The sequence below is a fragment of the Elephas maximus genome, chromosome 20, assembly GCF_024166365.1.
Source record: "Elephas maximus indicus isolate mEleMax1 chromosome 20, mEleMax1 primary haplotype, whole genome shotgun sequence".
Lineage (NCBI taxonomy): Eukaryota > Metazoa > Chordata > Mammalia > Proboscidea > Elephantidae > Elephas > Elephas maximus.
Genome location: NC_064838.1, coordinates 48,038,127 through 48,062,142, shown reverse-complemented (window position 1 = coordinate 48,062,142; position 24,016 = coordinate 48,038,127). Strand labels below are relative to the sequence as shown.

The 24,016-nt window shown below is 37.6% G+C and overlaps 1 protein-coding gene across 3 annotated transcripts in view; it reads left to right on the top strand.

Annotated features, from left to right (window-relative positions):
* ANO10 (anoctamin 10) overlaps positions 1–24,016 on the top strand; it is a 230,588-nt gene that overhangs the window by 21,295 nt on the left and 185,277 nt on the right. For all 3 annotated transcript variants that reach the window (XM_049863252.1, XM_049863253.1, XM_049863250.1), the window contains exons 3-4: positions 6,064–6,261; positions 7,814–7,948. In XM_049863252.1, coding sequence (XP_049719209.1) covers positions 6,064–6,261; positions 7,814–7,948 — 333 coding nt within the window. The remainder of the gene's footprint in view (positions 1–6,063; positions 6,262–7,813; positions 7,949–24,016) is intronic.

Genomic DNA, 24,016 nt, shown 5'->3' with positions numbered 1-24,016 from the left:
ATAAAACTGAACTTTGTGCCTAGTAGAGTACTTGCATAGTAGGTGCTTAATAAATATTTGTCAAGTGAATGAACAAGTATCTATTGAGTGTTCTTTGTGTAGTGCCACCAAACCCAACCCGTTGCTGTCGAGTCTGACTCATAAATACAGTCTTTGTCTGCAAGTGATGTTGTTAGCTGCTGTCGAGTTTGCTCGAGACTCACGGTGACCCCACACACAACGGAAAGAAATGCTGCCCAGTCCTGCACCATCCCTGTGATCAGTTGTGGATTGAACCATTGTGATCTATAGGGCTTTCATTGGCTGGTTTTCTGAAGTAGATCACCAGGCCTTTTTTCATGATCTGTTTTAGTCTGGAAGCTCTGCTGAAACCTATTCAGCATATCATAGCAACATGAAAGCCTTCACTGACAGATGGCTGGTGGCTGTGCACGAGGTACACTAGTTGGAAGTCAAACCTGCGTCTCCGACATGGAAACCACCAATGCCCTCACTGTCGGGTAGGGAGACTAATGCCAGTTCCTGGAAATTTAAGTAATTATTAAAAAAAGTTAATAGAAGAGCTATCACAAAGCAGTGTATGATACTTACAAATGAATCATATGCAACTTTCTGTAAAAGTAGAGGGGAAAGTCAGATGACACTTTGGTGATGCTTTTTGGGTTGATAAGGGATGACTTTATAAAAGAAGCCAAAGTTTAGCTCTTTTGAAGGTTGACAAAATCTGGTTAGAAGGTGGAGGACATTAAGCAAATGCTTGTGTAGAAACAAACACCACCTTAAACTTTACTAAGCAACTAAACACTGGACCAAACTGAAATAGACTCTTTTTAGAAAATGTTTTGACTGAAAACTGAAGTGGTTTCTTAAAACTAAAATTTTGAATCAAAGTGGAATCTGTACATTTTTCAAACAATTGAACTGAAAGGAAGCTTAAAAACAATAGTATCTGCTTGTTGAAATCTGAGGCATGTCACCAGACTCAGGTACCTTCTTTAAAATTCCTATAATGTAAGAATGTTTTAGTGTGTTAGAGTGAGAGACTTCAGTCTGTTCTCAGTCATCTTTTCTGTTGATTGTGTGCCTTTAGCTGGGACACACAGAACAGGGAAGGAAGGCAAAGCTATTATACTGCTTAGAAGATCATAAAAGAATTTTCCAAAAAAGTGTTCTAGGACTTCCAGGTAAAGATAGTGGATTTAACACTCATGTTTGCTTTTACTCTTTTCCAAACCCCTATTAAAATGACAATAAAAGGATTTAAAAAAAAAAAAAAAGAGGAGGTGGGACATAAGCCCACATTGACAAAGAAGAAAGAAGATACAATAGCAACAAAATTTTGGAATCTAGAAAACGGATGAATAGTAATTGACTGCTCAGACATTGACTTCTCAGACCTGGGGAAGTCACATCTTGAGTTGGCGAGGCGTGGGGGAGTTGAGACGCACTTTGGTTTCTTTGGTTTACACTGCAGAATTCTCCCAAAGACTTGGGAATTAGTGACAATGCGAGCTTATGAAAGTGGGAAGAAAGCAATATCAAGAAAAATGGAGGATTGGCTGAGATTTATTTAAGAAGTAGTTAGATCGCTGAATCCCTTCTGTATTCCACCATCCTAACAGAAGACTCAGAGTTTATTCTTTGGAGATGATCCGTTGCATGATTTTATGACATGGCGGCTCAATGCACAGAATATCATTATCTCTCCCCAATCCCCATCCCGCCATTCTATCCCTAATTCAGCTTTGTAATGCTAACAGCCAAACTCAAACCATCTAGGAAGGTGATTGAACAATCTTTCTCGGAGGAATCTGACTGAAGACAAAATATGGGGGCAGAAGTCAGGGGGTTGTCCGTTAAAGGCTACCTTTGACCAACTGCATCTGAGCCCTTAGAACTTCTATTTAGCCTCTTAGAGCCCTGTCTTAAACATGAGTAAACAATGAAAGATCGCCAAACATCTAAGGAAAATCTAACATGAAAGAGAAAGCTCATACTATACCAGCAAGCAAGCAGATAAGAGCAGCCAACTATTTAGAAGAAGAAAACCAAAAGAAAATTAGCAATCTCAATTTTCAGAGTTAAGAGACGATATAACATCTATGAATTAAGAATAGAATATTATAAAAATAATCATTTAGGAAAAAAAGCAGCTCTTATAAAGTGGAAACGTGAAAGCAAAATTTAAAAACTCAGTTTGAGGGTTAGAAGATAATGTTGACAAAGTCTCCCAGAAAGGTGACTAAAAAGATAAAGAGTTGGAAAATATGAGAGAAAAAAGGAAGGAAATTAAAGGACTAGTCTAGGAGGTACGTATCTGAGTGAAAGGAGTTCTGGAAAGATAACAAAGAAAAATGATAGGAAGAAATCATCGAAGGAAAACTCATGCCACGTATTTCCAGATTTAAAGTGTCCACCCAGTGCCCAGCATTGTGGATGAAAATGATGTACTGTTAGAAAGTTTCAGAACCCTGGGGACAAGAGATGCTACGTACTTCCAGAAAAAAGAAAACAAGTCAGATATAAAAGATCACACTTCTTAACAGAAACAGTGAAGCTAGGAAGCAGTGGCATAATATCTTCAAAATTCTGAAGGACAGTAGTTTTCAATCTAGAATTTTGAACACTGCTAGACTGTTGGCAAGGTTCACATGAGGGTAGAGTGAAGAGAGATTTCTCTAAGATGATGTTGATAGAATAGCTTTCATCTCAGTGCATCAAAGGGAGGTTTAGACAATTGGCCGAGAACTTGGGGGGCTTGAATTATCAATAACTACATAATAAACTAAGCAAGTGATAAGACAGTCAAGGAAAGCACAGAAAAGGAAAATCATAGTATGCTGTAAGGATCAGCTATAAATAATGTATATAGTCTTAATAACATAAATACTGACTAATAATGAAGCTAAGACTAGGAAAAAAGGCCTGGTGATCTACTTCCAAAAATTTCTATGAAAACCTTATGGATAGCAGTAGGACATTGTCCAATATAGTGCTGAAGGTGAGGTTGGGAGGCACTCAAAATATGGCATCATATTTGATAAAGTAGAGGGTCAGCAAAAACAAGGGAAACTTTCAATGAAATGAATTGGCACAATAGCCAAAACAATGAGCTCACACACATCGAAGATCATGAGAATGGTCCAGGGCTGGAGAACATTTCATTCTGTTTTACATGGGTCACCATGATTTAGGACACGGCAACTAACAAAAACGATGAAACCAAAACAATGATAACTATCTAGTGAGAATGGAATGATGGAAATGGTGCATAGAAATGCTGAGGATGGGGAGAAAAGAGAGCTTAATTCTCACTTTTTAAGACCTAGGACTGAGAAATCTAGAAATAGCTCTCTAAGCATCTTATTTGGTGACATGAATGCAAGTAACAGGAATAACCTGAACAATTCGAAAGTGGTTTCCTCTGGGGAAGGTGAATTGTAGGGAGGGAGAAGATGGGGACTGATCTTTTGCAAAACAAGATATTGACAAATGGTGTTTCATAAAGTTTATACCAATTTATATTCCCCTAGAAATACCCAAGAGTACCATTCCCACATTCTCACTGCATCCATTTGGGTTTTCCAAGCAAGAGATGCCAGGATGGGATTTGATGCATAAGAGATTTATTGAGGGAAACACTGGTGGAAAGTTAAAGGGGAAGAGAGCAGGAGTAGGCAGGGAGAGCCGTCACTGTGGTGCTGGTCCGACACCTGTGAAAGGAGAGAGGGAAGGAAGAAGGGTTGAATAGGAACAGCCTCAGACCACAGCAGAGTTCTGAGAAAGTCTTGGCCAGGCCCAAATGTTGCCATAGAGAAACCCATGTTGAGCAGAAGTAGCCTTGGTCCAGTATCGCCTCCCTTCTCGGCCAGTGGCTGGGAGCAGCTGGGAGAAGTGTGGCGTGAGTGTACATCAGATAAAATGTGCAGCATCAGGAGACTGTCAGGCAGCTCTGCTCCTTGCAGCCGATTCTCTTGAAGGGAGAGTTGAGTGGAGTGGGACACCTCTGTGGCTGCCATACTCATCAACCTAGTTTGTTATCAACCTTCTGATTTATGCAGTGTGAGAAGTAAAAAACAGTATATTGGTATAATTTTAATTTGCATTTATCCTAATCTGAGTGACGTTAAGTTTCTTACATTTAAGAGCCATTTGTATTTTCTGAGAATTGAACATATTTTACTTTTTATTAGTTTTTTACACTATACACAAACTACCTAAATATTAGTGTCATAATATGTTAATATTAATATTTTAGTCTACTTGGTAAGTACAATATAAGTTCTGCTCATTATCCTGCCACCATCTAATAAATATATTCATAATTCCTGTCTGCCCTTTCTACAGGGTAAATAGTAAAGAAATAAATGTACCTTTAAAAGCTTGATGTGGGTAGATATAAAAAGTTTGGGGAAAAAAATCCTTTTTTCTCCATAATCTTTTAAATAATAATTACACATACAATATCAAATCATAACATCTTTGATTAATGTTTTTGGAAACCTATTTAAGAAAAATATCATTAAACCTAATTGAATGTAGAAATTTACAGGGAAAAAAATCATTGAAAAATTGCATTGCTTTTTATTATTTTTTTAGTAATGTTTACAAAGATTGTTATAGTCTAATGTGTATTACGTTTGTGTTTTTTTCTCCCCTGGAAATTTCATTTCAAATTAATTTTCTTAAATCTTAGATTCTTATTTTTATATTAAGAAACTGTATCCTCTTGTTCCATATTTTTATTCAGTATAATTTTATACCTGGGGCTAATAAATGTTAGATTATTGTCTCAGGTCCACTTTTGATTTGAGTAACTTGCGAGCCATGTATTACTGCATTTTCCAGTTTTTCATTTATTAAAAAAAGCTGTAAAGGTCAATGATAAAAAGGTGACCATCCCAATTAAAAAACTGGCAAAGGACTTGAATAGACATTTCTCCAAAGAGGATATGCAAATGTCAATAAGCACGTGAAAAGATGTGCAGTGTCATTAGAAAAACACACATCAAAACCACCGTGGGAAACCACTTCACCCCCATTCCAAACCCAGTGCCGTTGAGATTCTGACTCATAGAGACCCTATAGGACAGAGTAGAACTGCGCCATAGAGTTTCCAAGGAGCGCCTGGCAGATTTAAACTGCCTACCTCTTGGTTAGCAGCTGTAGCACTTAACCACTGTGCAACCAGGGTTTCCAATTAGGATGTCTATTATCAGAAAAATGGAAAATAACAAGTGTTGACAAGAATGTGGAGAAATGAGAACCTCACGCATTGCTGGTGAGGAGGTAAATGGTGCAGCTGCAGTGGAAATCAGTTTTTTCCTCAAAAAGTTAGAGCTACCAGATGACCCAGCCATTCCATTCCTAGGTATATACCCAAAGAATTGAAAGCAGAGGCTCAAACAGGCACATGTTCACCAATGTTCATTGCAGTGTTATTCCCAATAGCCAAAATGTGGAAACAGCTCAAGTGTCCCTCAATGGAAGAATGGATAAACAAAATGTGGTATATATTACAATGGACTGTTATTCAACCATAAGGAGAAATGAAGTTCTTATGCATAGTTGAACCTTGAAAGCATTATGCTGAGTGAAATAAGTCAGATACAAAAGAACAAATACTGTATGATCTCACTTACATGGAATACCTTGAACAGACAAATGCATGGAAACCAAAGCTTATTAGTTCCCAAGGGCTTGGGGATAGGGGAAATGGAGCATTATTGCTTAAGGGGTACTGAGGGGCTATTTGGAGTGAAGAAAAACTTTTGGAAATAGCGGTGATGGTTACACAGGGTAGTGAATGTAATTCATGTCACTGAATTGTACACTTAAAAATGGTAAATGTTTTCTTCATATATTTTGCCACCATAAAATTAAAAAAAATAAAGCTATAATGAACTGCCATTCCCCAACTTACTTTGATTCTTATTTATTTGGAAGATTTAAATTGTTAATATAATTTCTTTTCTTTCTACTGAAGTAGTAACACAATAATATAGTTTTCCTTTTTTTAAGCTTTTACGTTTTTCTAAAATTGTGCTTATCTTTTCTTTAAAGGCGCCCAGCTGTTATTTAGACCCTTGTTAAATAAATACGAGAAAGAAACATTAGAAAATCAAAACTTATATCTTGTTGGCGCTTCCAATATTAGATTGCTACTGGGGGCAGAAGCACTGGGATTGGTAAAAGAGTGCAATGATAACACCATGAGAGCCTTCACATATGGAACCCGACAGAACTTCAAAGGTTTTGGTGGTAAGTCCCTCAATTCTTTGTTTCTGGCTGAATCAATTTATCAGGGGTCAGCAAACTTTTTTTTGGTAAAGAGCCATGTATTAAATATTTTAGGCACTGCTGGCTATATGGTTTCTCTGGCAACTATTCAACATTGCCATTGTAGAACAAAAGCAGCCTTAAGCAATAAGTAGACAAATGAGGGTGACTGTGTACCAGTAAAACTTTATTTACAAAATCAGGTAGTTAACCACATTTGGTCCATGGGCCTTACTTTGCCACCCTGGAATAGATAAACGTAAATTAGGACAAGGTAACTTATTATTCTAATTCTTAGAATGGTGAATATTCATCAACTTTTTATAGAAAAATCTTATAAATCTTAAAATAGAAGAAACATATTCTATTCAGTGTCCTAGAATCCTCATTTCCTGAATTTTCTGGCTCCTACTGAGTACGGTGGAATAACTGACTCAGTTCCAGCCCAAATGGGGGGTTCTGGAAAAGATCAGATTCTGAAAACTACTGTGAACACCAAGGTGGCTGTGATATCAGGGTACGAGTTTAATTTCAGAATCCAACTGGTCCCTTCAAAGGCCTTCAGAGTTATAAGACATGATTAGACTTCTTCGGGCTCACCCTGGATTTTTTATACCTTAATGAATAAATGATCAAGATGAAATTCACCTCATGTGCGAGGATTCACCTGTCAAAGAGCTATAGTATTTTCTTATCAGACTTCATCTTCTCCCTCATTTATGGAAGTTATGTTTGACTTCAAAAGGGAATGGTCTGGGTTTGAGCGTTCAAAGGAGGAGAATTGTCATATACACAAACTTCTCCAATTACATCCCTGATTAGAGATACTGTTAGAATTAAAGAATATATTGCATTTTGTTCATTGGTACTTAATGAGATCAAGCAAGTGTCTGCTGTTTGGATGTTTGTACCATGTTATGTATAGGCAGCCCCCAGTTATGAATGTCCGACTTACATACAGCCCGTATTTATGAACCAACCCCCGTCAAGCCTATTATATTAAAAATTCGAGGTACATACAATGGTTTATAATAACAAACACTTGCTGCTTTGTGACACGGATCAAAACATTATTATTACTACTATATTTTTATGTTAAAGATGTTTTAGTGTATCTGGAAGTATTTCTTTAATGTTTTTTATGCATAGAAAAGTAACTATATGCTATACACTAAGACAACGTTTGACTAACTGACATTAGATACGAACGTACCTAACTGTTTCTACTACTACAAATTCTACTTAAAGACAGATTTAGGAAAGGAACTAGTTTGTAATTTGGTGTCTGCCTGTAATAACTATTGCAGTAATGGAAGGATTGTATTATGTGAAAGTATGACTGAATTTTCTATTCTCATCAAATATTTAAGGAGCTTTATGTTGTATTTGATTCATCAATTTTATACTTTGCTTACTTATGCTAATTGTTTACATTATTATTTCCATAATCCCAGGCAATTTGAGTATTATTACTTAGTTTTTACTTTGACATTATTGCAGAGAAAATAATTCAAATTTTTTGGCTTAATTTTAGATGACAATGATGATTTCCTCACAATGGCAGAATGTCAATTCATTATCAAGCATGAACTTGAAAATCTTAGAGCCAGAGATGAAAAGATGATCCCTGGTTACCCCCAGGCAAAGTTGTATCCAGGAAAATCGTTATGTAAGTCATCATATCAACCAGTTTTATGAATACCTCTTCTAATGCAATTATTTTTTCTTAGAAGCCCTGGTGGTGCAAAGGTTAAGCACTTGTCTGCTAACAGAAAAGTTGGTGGTTTGAACCCACCTAGCGGCTCTGCGAGAGAAAGACCTGGCAGTCCGCTCCCATAAAGCTTGAAGTCTACAAAACCTTATGGGGCCATTCTACTCTGTCACATGGGATCCCCCATGAATCGAATTCGACTTGATGGCATCTAACAATAATAACAACAGAAATAAATAACAAATTAAACCTGAAACCTGTTGCTGTCGAGTCGATTCTGACTCATAGTGACCCTATAGGACAGAGCAGAACTGCCCCATAGATGTTTCAAGGAGTGCCTGGTGGATCGAACTGTCGACCTTTTGGTTAGCAGCTGTAGCACTTAACCACTATGCAACCAGGGTTTCCAAATAACAAATTATAGAGGCTTAATTTTTTTTTTCCTACTGAAAACGTTAACCATCTTTATAATAACCTGTTTTTTCACAAATGTATCTTTTGGTTTTTGAGCTTTATCATATTGCAGCTTTAAGTCAATATGTTCTCTATTTCAAATTTCTGAAGATTTTAAAGTATTCCGTTAGCTAGGAAATACATTGTCAAAAATTAGCAGTTTATATTGAAATTTTGAATTTCAGTTTAAATCATAAGATTTTACTTAATTTCTTTGGTCTTATGTTATATCTGTTTTCACTTACATTTAAAACTTTGATTCTTAAGAACATTAACAGAAACTCTGGTGGAGTAGTGGTTAAGAGTTTGGTTGCTAACCAAAAGGTCAGCAGTTCGAATCTACCAGGGGCTCCTTGGAAACCTTATGGGGCAGTTCTACTCTGCCCTACAGGGTTGCTATGAGTCGGAATCGACTCGACAGCAACGGGTTTATTTATTTATTTTTTGATAACATTAACATAGTTACTAATTTGCTTTTTCTTACAATATACATAAAGCGGCTTGAAAAACTATGCTAATTTTAATATCAATGATATAACTTCTGAAGTGTAAGATTTCTTTCTACTTTTTTTTTTCTTCTATATATGACTAATGTCTTACTGTTTTTTAAAGATTTGGTAGAATCCCTGTATGAAATCATCTGGCTCTAATATTTGTGGTTTAAGTCTTTGGATAGTTTTTTCTAAATCATTTATGGAAATTGGTTTGTTTAGGCTTTCTATCTCTACTGAGGTCAGTTTGGGTAAATTTTATTTTTATAGAGAAGTATCCATTTTATCTAGGTTTTCAAATGTATGTGAATTGATTTGTGCAAATTTCTCTCAGGATCTTTTTCATTCATTCACTTTAATGATTATTTCCCTCTTGTCATTATTTTATTTATGCTCTCTCTTTTTTCTTACATAGATAACTAGTGATTTGTCAATTCTGTTTACTTTTTTTCCCTCCCTGTTTAATTTACTTGTTAGTTCTACTGTGTGTCTGTTTCCTAACTCATTAATTCCTGCTTTCGTCTTTTTGTACTTTGTTGTAATTTTTCTTTCTGAAATGGGTTAAACACCCATTCACCTTGTGTTCATTCTTTTATTTTTATTGTTAAGTACTTATTTAAGACTTTGTTTTTCTTTGACCATTGCTTTAGCTATACCTCATAAGTCCGATGTATAGAAATTCTGTACTTTATTTTGTATTTCCTTTTTTATCTAAGAGTTATTCAATAGTTTTAAAATTTCCAGGTAGAAGGGCCCCTTTAAAAAAATTATTAATTTCTAGTTTTGTTGCATTGTTTCAAGGAATGATGTTTGTATAGTTGCTTTTTAAAATTTATTGAGGTTTTTATTGTGTGTGTAATGTTCTGTATGTATTTAAAAAGAAGGCGTATTCTTTAGTTTTAGGAAATGAAGTTTGATATATTTAAGACCTACCTCATTGATCATATTGTGTAGGCCTTCTGTATCCCTTATTATGTTTTAATCCATGAGTCTTATTCATGCTGAAAGAGGGAAAGCTGCTTACTATTAGTGTGTTTCTGTTTCTCTTTGTTTCTCTTGTAGTTTCTGCTTAATGAAAATTTCTGCTGTGGGGTTTTTGTGCATAGATACTCACAACTGTTATTTTGCCAATGTGTATTGTAGTCTTTTGGCATTATGAAATGTCCTCCTTTGTCTCATTGCGTTTTGGCATGATTGCCACCTTGTGATCCTGGCCTTATTTTTGTTTGCATTTTCCTAATATACCTTTGCCCATCCATTAATATTTTGACTTTCTTAATCATATTGTTTTAGGTGTATAGAACACACCACAGAAGTAGATTTTGTTTTATGAGTTGTCTAAAAATCTTTTAATAGGTAAGTACAGCGCATTTGCATTTATTCCTACAATCAATCTATTTGGTCTCAGTTTTCCCATTTTATTTAATGGTCTTTTTATTGTATAGATATACAGTCTTTCTGTACGTGGTCCAGATTTTTTTTTTCTCTTAAAAATTTTTAATATTTAGGAAGGTTTTTACTTTTGCTCTAATACTACTCTTATAGTAATAACTTTGTATACTCACTGTTAGTTCTCTACTATGAGCAACAATATTTGCTAATAATCTTTCTACTTCTCCCTTTTCCAACCTAATTTTAGTCAGTTTTATTACTCTTAGTGTTTATCTTTGGATTCTTAAGTATATATTGGTTTCAGTTAGCTTATTCTACTTTTATCTTTCTTTCACTCTTCATGCTCTTTCTCTCATTCTTTTGTGTGCATGTATTTTCTACATTGTCAGAACATTTGACATGACATACTCTTCTACTTTATTATTATCGTTTTTTTAATCTTAGATCTCCTGTTGAATACATCCAATATTGGTAAGGTGTTTCTAATCATCCCTTATTTGGATGAAGCTTATCCTTTAGTAGATTTCTTAGAAAGGACTCATGGATGCAGTAGCCCCTTGGTTCTTTCATGTTCAAAGTATTTTTTCCCCTGTGCTTTGATATTTGAAGGGCAGTGACTGGATAAAAGTCTTTGGCTCACATATTTTTTCCTCTGGAGTCTTGCAGATGTTGCTCTTTTCTTTCTTGCATTAAATGTTGCTGTTGAAGTCTGCTGGCAGCATTGTTTTCTTTGTTTTTTAAATGTCTTGGCCTTTTAGCCTCAAAGCCCATGGAATTTTTTTTGTGTGTGTGTGTTTAAAGTCTAATAATTTTACTAGGGTATGTCTTAAAGATGGTTTTTCTTGGTAAAATTTTTAAGTACATGTTATACCTTCAGCATGCACATTCAAGTCTTATTTTATTTTGTAATATTTTGGGGGACATTATAGTTGTAAATGAAGTCCCTGGGTGGTGCAAACAATTAAGCACTTGTCTACTAGCCAAAAGGTTGGCAGTTTAAACCCTCCCATAGGCGTCTCGGCAGGCAGGCCTGGCAATCTACTTCTGAAGGATCACAGCCTTGAAAACTCCATGAGGGCAGTCCTACTGTGCACACCTGGGGTTGCCCAGAGTCAGAATTGACTCCATGGCAACAAACAACGACAACATAGTTCTAAACTTTAGTTGTTTCATTGCTTTTTCTTCTTCAGGGACTCAATTTACATGTGTTGGATCTTCATTGCTCATTTTCTGTATCCATTGCTTTCCGTTGATCCTTTTTACCTCTTTATTTTTGTCTAATTTTCTTGGCTCTTCTCATTTCTAACCTCTCTGTCTTTCTCTGTTTTTCATCACAGTTGGCCTGCCTTTGTTTTAATTTAGCCTTTGTTTCTGAGATTTTGTATTTTTCTGTGAGAACTTTTCCTGAGTTCTATCAGTTCCCATTTTATGTCTTCTGTTTGTTTGCCCTGTTCTCTTCTTTCTCTTGAGGTTCTTTGATATTTGAAATCATTTTAAATTAACATTGGAGTGTCATGTTGCAGTTTTCCCCTCCTTTGTGGCTAGATTTTTCTGATGGACTTTCATCTGCTGGAAGTTTTTATTCACATTTTCTGTTTCTTCTTTTCTTTTAAGTATCTTCATATGCATGTAGACTTTTAATTTTCTTATCACTGTTTTGATGTTTAGGATATTCCAGTATCATCCATTATCATGAGAGCCTTTGGAATATAAAGGAGAGGAGTTTAGATGGCTTTCTGGGTCAATGACAGGCTTCCTCTCCCATTACCATACTAAAAGCATTTTTAAAACCAAGTAGTGTCTCTCCCTGCCACCTCCTCACCCCCGTGGGAGTTTTTGTTTGTCTTTAAAAAAAATTTTTTTAATGCTATCATCTTATCACTTTTTCCCTTCTTTTTCTTCACCATGGGGTACTATCTCCAAGGACCTCATTACTTTCCAAGGTGTTTCCCTTTATGTTCCCCAGAAGCAGTACTTTCATATGTCAGCCATTTCTTCTTTTGTGCATGTTCCAAGCTCTTCCTTTCAACTCCTCATGTTGACAGTGCTCTGACCCATCATGTCACAAACCTGTTCTCACAGGTTCCCACCAGGGGAATGGTGATAAATCCTAGTTCATGTTATCTGGATTTTCTGTACCACTAGGACCCCTCCAGGAGTCCTGGGTGGCATAGACAGTTAAGCACTGGACTGCTAGCTGAAATATTGGTGGTTCAAACCCACCCAGAGCTGCCCTGGAAGAAAGGCCTGGCAATGTTTTTTCAAAAGGTCATAGCCTTGAAAACCTTGTGGAATGCAATTCTACCCTGCAACACATGTAGGCACTATGAGTCATAATTGACTTGACAGCAATTGTTTTTATTTTGGCAAGGGGATTCTTTTTTAAAATTTTCGTTGTGCTTTAAGTGAAAGTTTACAAATCAAGTCAGGCTCTCATACAAAGATTTATATACACCTTGCTACATACTCCTATTTGCTCTCCCCCTAATGAGACAGCACGCTCCTTCCCTCCACTCTCTATTTTCGTGTCCATTTGGCCAGCTTCTGCCCCCTCTGCCCTCCCATCTCCCCTCCAGACAGGAGCTGCCCACATAGTCTCATGTGTCTACTTGATCCAAGAAGCTCACTCTTCACCAGTATCATTTTCTATCCCATAGTCCAGTCCGATCCTTGTCTGAAGAGTTGGCCTTGGGAATGGCTCCGGTCTTGGGCTAACAGAAGGTCTGGGACCATGACCTCTGGGGTACTTCTAGTCTCAATCAGACCATTATGTCTGGTCTTCTTATGAGAATTTGAGATCTGCATCCCATTGCTCTGCTGCTCACTCAGGGGTTCTTTGTTGTGTTCCCTGTTGGGGCAGTCATTGGTTGTAGCTGGGCACCATCTAGTTCTTCTGGTCTCAGGTTGATGTAGTCTCTGGTTTATGTGGCCCTTTCTGTCTCTTGGGCTCATAATTACCTTGTGTCTTTGATATTCTTCGATCTCCTTTGCAGCAGGTGGGTTGAGACCAATTGATGTATCTTAGATAGCTACTTGCTAGCTTTTAAGACCCCAGATGCCACTCTCCAAAGTGGGATGTGGCATGTTTTCTTAATAGATTTTATTATGCTAATTGACTTAGATGTCCCCTGAAACCATGGTCCCCAAATCCCTGCCCCTGGTACGCTGGCCTTCGAAGCATTCAGTTTATTCAGGAAACTTCTTTGCTTTTGGTTTAGTTCAGTTGTGCTGACCTCTCCTGTATTGTGTATTGTCTTTCCCTTCACCTAAAGTAGTTCTTATCTACTGTCTAATAGTGAAAACCTCTCTCCCTCTCTCCCCACTCTCATAACCATCAAACAGTATTTTCTTCTTTGTTGAAACTATTTTTCGAGTTCTTATAATAGTGGTTTCATACAATATTTGTCCTTTTGCAACTGACTAATTTCACTCAGCATAATGCCTTCCAGGTTCCTCCATGTTATGAAATGTTTCACAGATTCATCATTGTTCTTTATCTATTCATAGCATTCCATTGTGTGAATATACCATAATTTCTTTATCCATTCATCCATCATTGATGGGCACCTTGGTTGCCTACATCTTTTTGCTATTGTAAACAGTGCTGCAGTGAACATGGGTGTGCATATATCTGTTCATGTAAAGGCTCTTATTCCTCTAGGATATATTCCAAGGAGTGGGATTGCTGGATTGTATGGTACTTCTATTTCTAGTTTTTTAAGGAAGTGCCAAATCGATTTCCAAAGTGGTTGTACCATTTTACATTCCCACCAGCAGTGTATAAGTGTTCCAGTATCTTCACAACCTCTCCCAACATTTGTTATTTTGTGTTTTTTGAATTAATGCCAGCCTTGTTGGAGTGAGATGAAATCTCATTGTAGTTTTGATTTGCATTTCTGGTGATGGGGCTTTTTTTTAGGACCCCTCTGCCCTTCTTGTTTTTTTACACAGCTCCTGTTGGGGTTCCTCTACTATTCTAGGCTATAGTCTAAAGCTTTTTGGGTTCTTGGGTCTTTATTGCCTGAATTACATGTAACTTGGCTTTTGTAGTCTTCTCTGTCTCTGAGTTAGTCTGTAAACATAGGTTATAGATGTATTTACTTGCTTTCCTTGTTGATCTGCATGGCTTTTAAGAAATAGCAGGAAATTTGAATATAGGTGGTTGTCGTTGTTTGTCCTCATTTCCACTCAATCTGCATATGTCTTGATGCTGATTATTTTGTATCAGTTTTTTTTTTTTTTTTTTGATTGGACATGTGTTCTTTCAGTGCATAGATTAAAGATTACCATTATTTCAGGAAAGTTTTTCTTCAATTGCCTTTGAAGCTTTGGTTGTATTTAATCTGTTCTAGTCTTCAGGGATGCCAATTATATATATGTGGACTCTCTGGTGTCTTACATTTTCTCTGTACTTTTTTTTTTAAGTCTTTGTTCTTGCTTAATCTTCTTAAGCTTGGTGACCATTTTCCCTGACTTTGTTTTCAGCCTTTTTGTAGCTTTTATTATAACTTTGTATCTCTGTTTTCTTTTTCGCTTTCATTGTTTTCTGAGTTTTGCCTCGCTAGGCTTTCTTAGTTCTTCTTTGAGTTTTAATTTCAAAGGTGCAGTGTGTGCTTTAATTCCTTTAATTTCATGAAGAGTTTCACAGTTTTTCATTGCTCGATGCTGCAATAGTCTGTTGTTTCTTCCCTGCCTTTTGTTTATAATTATCCTTTTTTTCCTTGTATTATTATTAATAGTACCATAGTTTTGTGCTAGTTTCTTTGTGATTATTACTTATTTTCTAATGAACCCCCAGTTTTCCCAGACTGGCTGTTTTTGGAAGCATGTGTGTAGGTTAGGGTGGGGGCAGAGTGCAAAGAATGTTTTCAGACACAGTTGGGTACTGAATCGGGTAAAATACAAAGTTGACTAAGGTACTGTCTTGGTTAGTAATGTAAACATCCGTATTTCTCCCTTTCCACCGGCATTAATCAGACTAGCTTGTGGAAATCACTGCTTCCATCTGTGTGTTTCTGTGTGGGTACGACATCTGGGTTATGACTGGGATAGAGAGAAGAGTGGTTATGCTTTTTCATCTGACAGGACTCTGAAGCAGCAGTTTTCTAATGCTCCTGGCTGCTTCAAAGAGAGAAACTTTCATCTAAAAGAAAACTTGAAAGAGATATGTAAATGTATTTCTCTTGGGTGTGTAGGTATCCAGTTTGGTGCCCTGAAGCTATACTAAAAATAACTTCCTCGCTGACAGAATAAGGTTTTTATAAACAAGGATTCTTTTATTTAAAATACTAAATATTTACTATAATTTTAAGTTGTATGCATTCGTACATTTTATCATTACAAATAGTTTGTAATACTAAATATTTTGTACTAAACAATAAAATCATCTCAATCATGCTCATTTGAAAACTGAGATAAGAATTGTATTTAAGTTGTCAAAGCTAGATTTTAAATTATGTGTTATTCTGTTTCTTGATGATTTTGAAAATGTGATCCTCAAAATGCTGTTATATTTTAATATTGTTTTAATTTTATATAAATGTTCTGCTGAAGAAATGGTGTATATATAATTATAAACTGCTAGCTACTTTCAAAGTGCAAAATTCAGAACCACTAAAATTTAGAGTCACTTAAAATGCTAGATTGTAGTTAAGTTAATCCACAGAAGTAAACAGAAAGGCTTATTTTAGCCTTTAAATTTTGTGTTGCTGTTGTGGGAACCGCCCTCTTAAGCAGCTTCTTCTCTGAAGCTGATCAGAAGAGACTTTAACTGGCTCCGTGTGATCCCGTCTGCACCATGGGAGCTGGCAAGGGCTTTTATGAGAAACACTCTCCGTTATCTTAGGTCTAATTTGACTTTAGTTTTATATACAATGGTTATAAATTGATCTGCTGCAATGTCGTGTTTTGACTGTAGTTGTTGTTGTTGTTGGGTGCCGTCGAGTCAGTTCCGACTCATAGCGACCCTACGCACAACAGAACGAAACACTGCCCTGTCCTGCGCCATCCTCACAATCGTTGTTATGCTTGAGCTCATTGTTACAGCCACTGTGTCAGTCCACTTCGTTGAGGGTCTTCCTCTTTTCCACTGACCATGTACTTTACCAAGCATGGTGTTCTTCTCCAGGGACTGATGCCTCCTGACAACATGTCCAAAGTATGTAAGACGCAGTCTCACCATCCTTACTTCTAAGGAGCATTCTGGTTGTACTTCTTCCAAGACAGATTAGTTCGTTCTTTTGGCAGTCCATGGTATATTCAATATTCTTCGCCAACACCACAATTCAACTCTTCTTTGGTCTTCCTTATTCATTGTCCAACTTTCACATGCATATGATGCAATTGAAAATACCATGGCTTGGGGCAGGCGCACCTGAGTCTTCAAGGTGACATCTTTGCTCTTCAACACTTTGAAGAGGTCCTTTGCAGCAGATTTGCCCAATACAATGCGTCTTTTGATTTCTTGACTGCTGCTTCCATGGCTGTTGATTGTGGATCCAAGTAAAATGAAATCCTTGACAACTTCAATCTTTTCTCCATTTATCATAATGTTACTCATTGGTCCAGTTGTGAGGATTTTTGTTTTCTTTATGTTGAGGTGTAATCCATACTGAAGGCTGTGGTCTTTGATCTTTGTTACTAAGTGCTTCAAGTCCTCTTCACTTTCAGCAAGCAAGGTTGTGTCATCTGCATAACGCAGGTTGTTAACGAGTTTTCCTCCAATCTTGCTGCCCCGTTCTTCTTCATATAGTCCAGCTTCTTGTATTATTTGTTCAGCGTACAGATTAAATAGGTATGGTGAAAGGATACAACCCTGATGCACACCTTTCCTGACTTTAAACCAATCAATATCCCCTTGTTCTGTCCGAACAACTGCCTCTTGATCTATGTAAAGGTTCCTCATGAGCACAACTAAGTGTTTTGGAATTCCCATTCTTCACAGTATTATCCATAGTTTGTTATGATCCATACAGTCAAATGCCTTTGCATAATCAATATAAACACAGGTAAACATTCTTTTGGTATTCTCTGCTTTCAGTTAGGATCCATCTGATATCAGCAATGATATTCCTGGTTCCACGTCCTCTTCTGAAACCAGCCTGAATTTCTGGCAGTTCCCCGTCGATATACTGCTGCACCCGTTTTTTAATGATCTTCAGCAGAATTTTGCTTGTGTGTGATATTAATGATATTGCTCTATAATTTCCACATTTGGTTGGATCATCTTTCTTGGGAATAGGCATAAATATGGATCTCTTCCAGTGAGCTGGCCAGGAAGCTGTCTTCCATATTTCTTGGCATAGGTGAGTGAGCACCTCCAGCACTGCATCTGTTTGTTGAAACATCTCAATTGATATTCCATCAATTCCTGGAGCCTTATTTTTTGCCAATGCCTTCAGAGCAGCTTGGACTTCTTCCTTCAGTACCATCGGTTCCTGATCATATGCCACCTCTTGAAATGGTTGAATATTGACTAATTCTTTTTGGTATAATGACTCCGTGTATTCCTTCCATCTTCTTTTGCTGCTTCCTGCATTATTTAATATTTTCCCCATGGAATCCTTCAGTATTGCAACTCGAGGTTTGAATGTTTTCTTCAGCTCTTTCAGCTTGAGAAACGCCGAGCATGTTCTTCCCTTTTGGTTTTCCATCTCCAGCTCTTTGCACATGTCATCATAATACTTTATTTTGTCCTCTCGAGAGGCCCTTTGAAATCTTCTGTACAGTTCTTTTACTTCATGAATTCTTCCTTTTGCTTTAGCTGCTTGACGCTCAAGAGCAAGTTTCAGAGTCTCCTCTGACATCCATCTTGGTCTTTTCTTTCTTTCCTGTCTTTTCAGTGACCTCTTGCTTTCTTCATGGATGATGTCCTTGATGTCATTCCACTACTCGTCTGGTCTTCGATCACTAGTGTTCAATGCGTCAAATCTATTCTTCAGATGGTCTCTAAATTCAGGTGGGATATGCTTAAGGTCATATTTTGGCTCTCGTGGACTTGCTCTGATTTTCTTCAGTTTCAGCTTGAACTTGCATATGAGCAATTGATGGTCTGTTCCACAGTCGGCCCCTGGCCTTGTTCTGACTGATGATATTGAGTTTTTCCATCGTCTCTTTCCACAGATGTAGTCAATTTGATTTTTGTGTGTTCCATCTGGCAAGGTCCATGTGTGTAGCCGCCATTTATGTTGGTGAAAGAAGGTATTTGCAATGAAGAAGTCATTGGTCTTGCAAAATTCTATCATCTGATCTCCAGCATTGTTTCTACACCAAGGCCATATTTTCCAACTACTGATCCTTCTTCTTTGTTTCCAACTTTCGTGTTCCAATTGCCAGTAATTATCAATGCATCTTGATTGCATGTTCGATCAATTTCAGACTGTAGCAGTTGATAAAAATCTTCTGTTTCTTCATCTTTGGCCCTAGTGGTTGGTGTGTAAATTTGAATAATAGTTGTATTAACTGGTCTTCCTTGTAGGCATATGGATATTATCCTATCACCGACAGCATCGTACTTCAGGATAGATCTTGAAACGTTCTTTTTGACAATGAATGCAACACCATTCCTCTTCGAGTTGTCATTCCCAGCGTAGTAGACTATATGATTGTCCGATTCAAAATGGCCAATACCAGTCCATTTCAGCTCACTAATGCCTAGGATATTGATGTTTATGTGTTCCATTTCATTTTTGATGATTTCCAATTTTCCTAGATTCGTACTTCATACATTCCAGGTTCAAATTATTCATGGATGTTTGCAGCTGTTTCTTCTCATTTTGAGTCATGCTACATCAGCAAATGAAGGTCCTGAAAGCTTTACTCCATCCACGTCATTAAGGTTGACTCTACTTTGACGAGGCAGCTCTTCCCCAGTCATCTTTTGAGTGCCTTCCAACCTGGGGGGCTCATCTTCCAGCACTATATCAGGCAATGTTCCGCTGCTATTCATAAGGTTTTCACTGGCTAATGCTTTTCAGAAGTAGACTGCCGGGTCCTTCTTCCTAGTCTGTCTTAGTCTGGAAGCTCAGCTGAAACCTGTCCTCACCCCCCTCCAACGTGTCTGTCAGTTTGTTGTACTGTGGGGGCTTATGTGTTGCTGTGATGCTGGAAGCTATGCCTCTGGTATTCAGATACCAGCAGAGTCGTGTTTTGATAGATTTCATTAAGTAGCTAGCAAATTGTTTCATTGTCAACATGATTTTGAGGTAGTTAGGTGGTGCTGTGGGCTGTGCGGTTTAGGCTCTTCCTCCTTCCATCGAATGGCAAGCACAGTAGAGAACTAGAAATTGTTATATGTGTGTTTTAGTTGTCCAGCATTCATCTTGATGGCCATACCATTTCTGGTTTTCCCTGTGAGCTAAGATCTCGTTACACCCTCAGACCCTGCTTTCTCCTATTGGTTCCTAATAGTTAATAGTTATGCAAATAACCCTATTGACTATGCAAAGGCATTCAACTGTGTGGATCATAACAAACTATGGACAACATTGTGAAGAATGGGAATTCCAGAACACTCAATTGTGCTCACGAGGAACCTGTACATAGATCAAGAAAGAGGCAGTTGTTCGGACAGAACAAGGGGATACTGATTGGTTTAAAGTCTGGAAAGGTGTGCGTCAGGGTTGTATCCTTTCACCATACCTATTTAATCTGTATGTTGAGCAAATAATCCAAGAAGCTGGATTATATGAAAAAGAACAGGGCGTTAGGATTGGAGGAAGACTTGTTAACAACTTGCGTTATGCAGATGACACAACCTTCCTTGCTGAAAGTGAAGAGGACTTGAAGCACTTAGTAATGAAGATCAAAGACCACAGCCTCCAGTATGGATTACACCTCAACATAAAGAAAACAAAAATCCTCACAACTGGGCCAATAAGCAACATCATGATAAACGGAGAAAGGATTGAAGTTGTCAAAGATTTCATTTTACTTGAATCCACAATCAACATGGAAGCAGCAGTCAAGAAATCAAAAGACGCATTACATTCAGTAAATCTGCTGCAGATGACCTCTTTAAAGTGTTGAAAAACAAAGATGTCACCTTGAAGACTAAAGTGCACCTGACCCAAGCCATGGTATTTTCAATTGCATCATATGCATGTGGAAGTTGGACAAAGAATAAGGAAGAAAATGATGCCTTTGAATTGTGGTGTTGGCAAATAAAATTGAGTATACCATGCACTGCCAAAACAACGAACAAATCTGTCTTAGAAGAAGTACAACCAGAATGTTCCTCAGAAGCAAGAATGGCGAGACTGCGTCTTACATACTTTGGACATGTTGTCAGGAGGGATCAGTCCCTGGAGAAGAACATCATGCTTGGTAAAGTACATGGTCAGTAGAAAAGAGGAAGATCCTCAACGAAGTGGATTGACACAGTGGCTTCAGCAATGAGCTCAAGCATAACAACAATTGTAAAGATGGCGCAGGACCAGGCAGTGTTTCGTCTGTTGTGCACAGGGTCGCTATGAGTTGGAACTGACTCGATGGCACCTAACAAAAACAACATGCAAATAACCTAATGAAATATTTTCTTTAAAGAGAGTAATTAAGGGATCCAGAAATTATTTATCAACTGTACTCTAAAGAGTGTTATTATTTACTTTAGATTAAATCTCTGTCTCATAATGTCTATCAAATGATTAACATGTTTTGATTGATGGAGAAGTGAAACATCTCATGATTATGTCTTTAGTATTATATACTTACTCTTTTGAAGTCCATCGGTGGTGCAAAGGGTTAACACGCTTGGTTGCTAACCAAAGGTTGGAGATTTGAGTCCATCCAGATGCACTTTAGAGGAAAGCCCTGGCAGTCTACTTCCAAAAAATCAGCCATTGAAACCGCATGGAGAACTATCTATATGGGATCAAATTCAACAACAGCAATTTGAAAGATTCAACAGGAAACTTAGGGGGCAATGAGTTTATATTAATAGGGGAGGAACAATTTGGAAAAGAAGGGTGAAAATGGTTATGCAACTTGAGGAATGTAATCAGTGTCCCTGAATTGTACATGTAGAAATTGTTGAATTAGTTTATGTTCTGCTCTGTATATTCTCAACAATAGTAACAACAACAACAAAAAAACTAGCTACATAGAAATGAAAAAAAAAAGAAAAGGAAGCCTTACGGAGCACAGTTTTATTGTGACACACATGAGATCGCCATGAGTCGAAATTAACGGCAACTGATGGTGGTAGTTATTCTTTTGAACATGGTGGTTGAATATCTTCTGTATATAAGGGATAGATTAGGGTAGTCAGATACAGTCTGTTTTCTAAATTCTTTAATTGGCCTTATAAGAATGATGGAATAAATGCCAATTATGTATCATGTAGGAGACATGTGCATACAAAGGTTAAGCCATTTATACACACATACACGTATATATGTGTATACATATACACATAGGTTCCTGGGTGGCGCAAACAGTTTGCGCTTGGCTGGTAACTGAAAGGTTGGCTGTTCAAACTCACCCAGTGGCACCATGAAAGAAAGGCCTGGCAATCTGCTTCTGTAAAGATTAAACAAACAAAAAAAACCTAAACCCGTTGCTGTCAAGTTGATTCCAACTCACTGGGACCTTATAGGACAGAGTAGAACTGCCCCAAAAGATTTCCAAGGCTGTCATTGTTACATAAAGCAGACTGCCACATCTTTCTCTCACCAAGTAGCTGGTGTGTTTGAACTGCTGACCTTCTGGTTAGCACCTGAGCACTTAACCACTGAACCACCAAGGCTCCTTCTGTAAAGATTACACCCCAGGAAAACCCTGTGGAGCAGTTCCACTGTGTAACACATGGGGTCACCATGAGTTGGAGTCAACTTGACAGCACAAGACAACAACATACATATACATATATATGCTGTGTTTTGCCACATACGTATTTGCTGTGTTTATATTAAGCAGCGATGAAAACAGTACAGGTGGTATCCCTGAGAAACAGTTTTTTCATTACAAAGAAAATGTGGTCCATTCGCACCTTAGTCTAGAGTCATGCAGGGATTGTGGGGGGTGCCAGGGCCCAGCAGCAGCTGTGGGGGTGGTGGAGGCTGTCATCATCCTGCAAAGGCTGCAGGCCTAAGCTGTTTCTTGGTGCTCCGTATGCTCATTACTCCATTGCTGGAATGGAGGCGGCATAGCCTGCTTCCTCCCTGTTGTGAAGAGACGTTGTAAGGAGTCGTGAGAGAGATGTTTGTTTTTACTTTTGAAGTAAACACGTCACATAAACCAAAGACAGAAGCAATACTGTATAAGTAATGTACTGGGTCCTGTGATAAACCAGGCTACCACGTTACTTACAGTCGCTCTTAAATTACATTTTGTTTGTTTTTATTTGTTCAATCGCTGTGGTATTAATAACTTACAGTACTTGACAAGAGGTCACTTAGCATTCTTGAAGGAAAGAATCTTGGTTTAAGCTATTCCTTTCTTTAAATAGGCCCACACAGCATCATATTTTCCTTTGAAGGTAAGGCTCCTGGTAGTTACATTCTTAGCTGACTTGAGAAGGTCGAAGGATGAAACACACACACACCCCACAAAACAAAACAACTATTTTTAGAGGCTGAAACCAGAACCATGCTTTTTGTGTTGGTGGTGAAGAGAAGCCCGGTAATTTAGGACCTGCATCTTTATATTCTCTCTGAGTCCCTCAGTTCAGAATTCTATTTTTAGAAGTATACAAGAAAACTGGGTTTTCTGCCTGTCTGGAAAGTCTTCTATAGTAGAATTGAGTCATTTTAAAGAAAGAAAGAGAAACAACTTTGAAATAGTGAAATAATAATTTAGATGCCTTAAGTCAGTTCAAAGTTAAAAAATTGTATATAGTAATTTAAACCAGCTACAGCCTGTGTGTTCCTTAATAAAGGGTAAGAACCAGAACACTTGTGGATGACCAGTGTTCACTCATGTCAGCTGAAGGAGAAACTGCTGAAACACTTTAGCATAAAAATATGAAGGAAAAAAAAAAAGGATTTGACAGCACCCTAGGCTGATGTAACTTAGACATATGCCTTTTTATCCTAGTTACTGATATTTGGAGTATATGCCTTTCTTCAATCATAAAGGAGATATTTTTATAACAAGTCTAGCTTTCGAGCTTTTTTCCTTTGTGTAACTTACACATGAGAGATAATTCTCAGAACCATCAATCTTTTATTCAGACCCAGATTTTTTCCTATCGTTACTGTCTGGTATGTCTTCTTTATTATCATTTTTTTTTTTTTTTAATTTCTAAGAAGCTAGGCTTGCTTTTAATTTACCCTGGAGATTTTATATAGGTACTTGGCCTGAGAATACACTGTCACTTTGTCATATGTGGTATTTCTACACAGAAAACTTAAACCGCATGTCCCTACCATGGTGCTGACATTTATTTGCCGGTCCTCTTGGAGAGGCCTGGTGCCTGATATTCTCATCACCTGTCTTTGGTGACAAAGTAGATAGGAGAGAGGGGCGCACCTTAGAAGCACCCGTATTCTTTAGTAAGAGACTATACTGGGAACTCGTAAGGAATGTGCTTCGTCTCCCCAAACACACAGGCATTGCGTTTGAGTTTTCCACAGCGTTGAACACACTTCCTTCTGAAGACCTGAAGATCCCCCTCCATGAGTCTCTAGGTATTATGGCTGAGGGAATTCCCCATTTTCATTTAATATTGCGGGGCAACATTATCTTTGGTCAA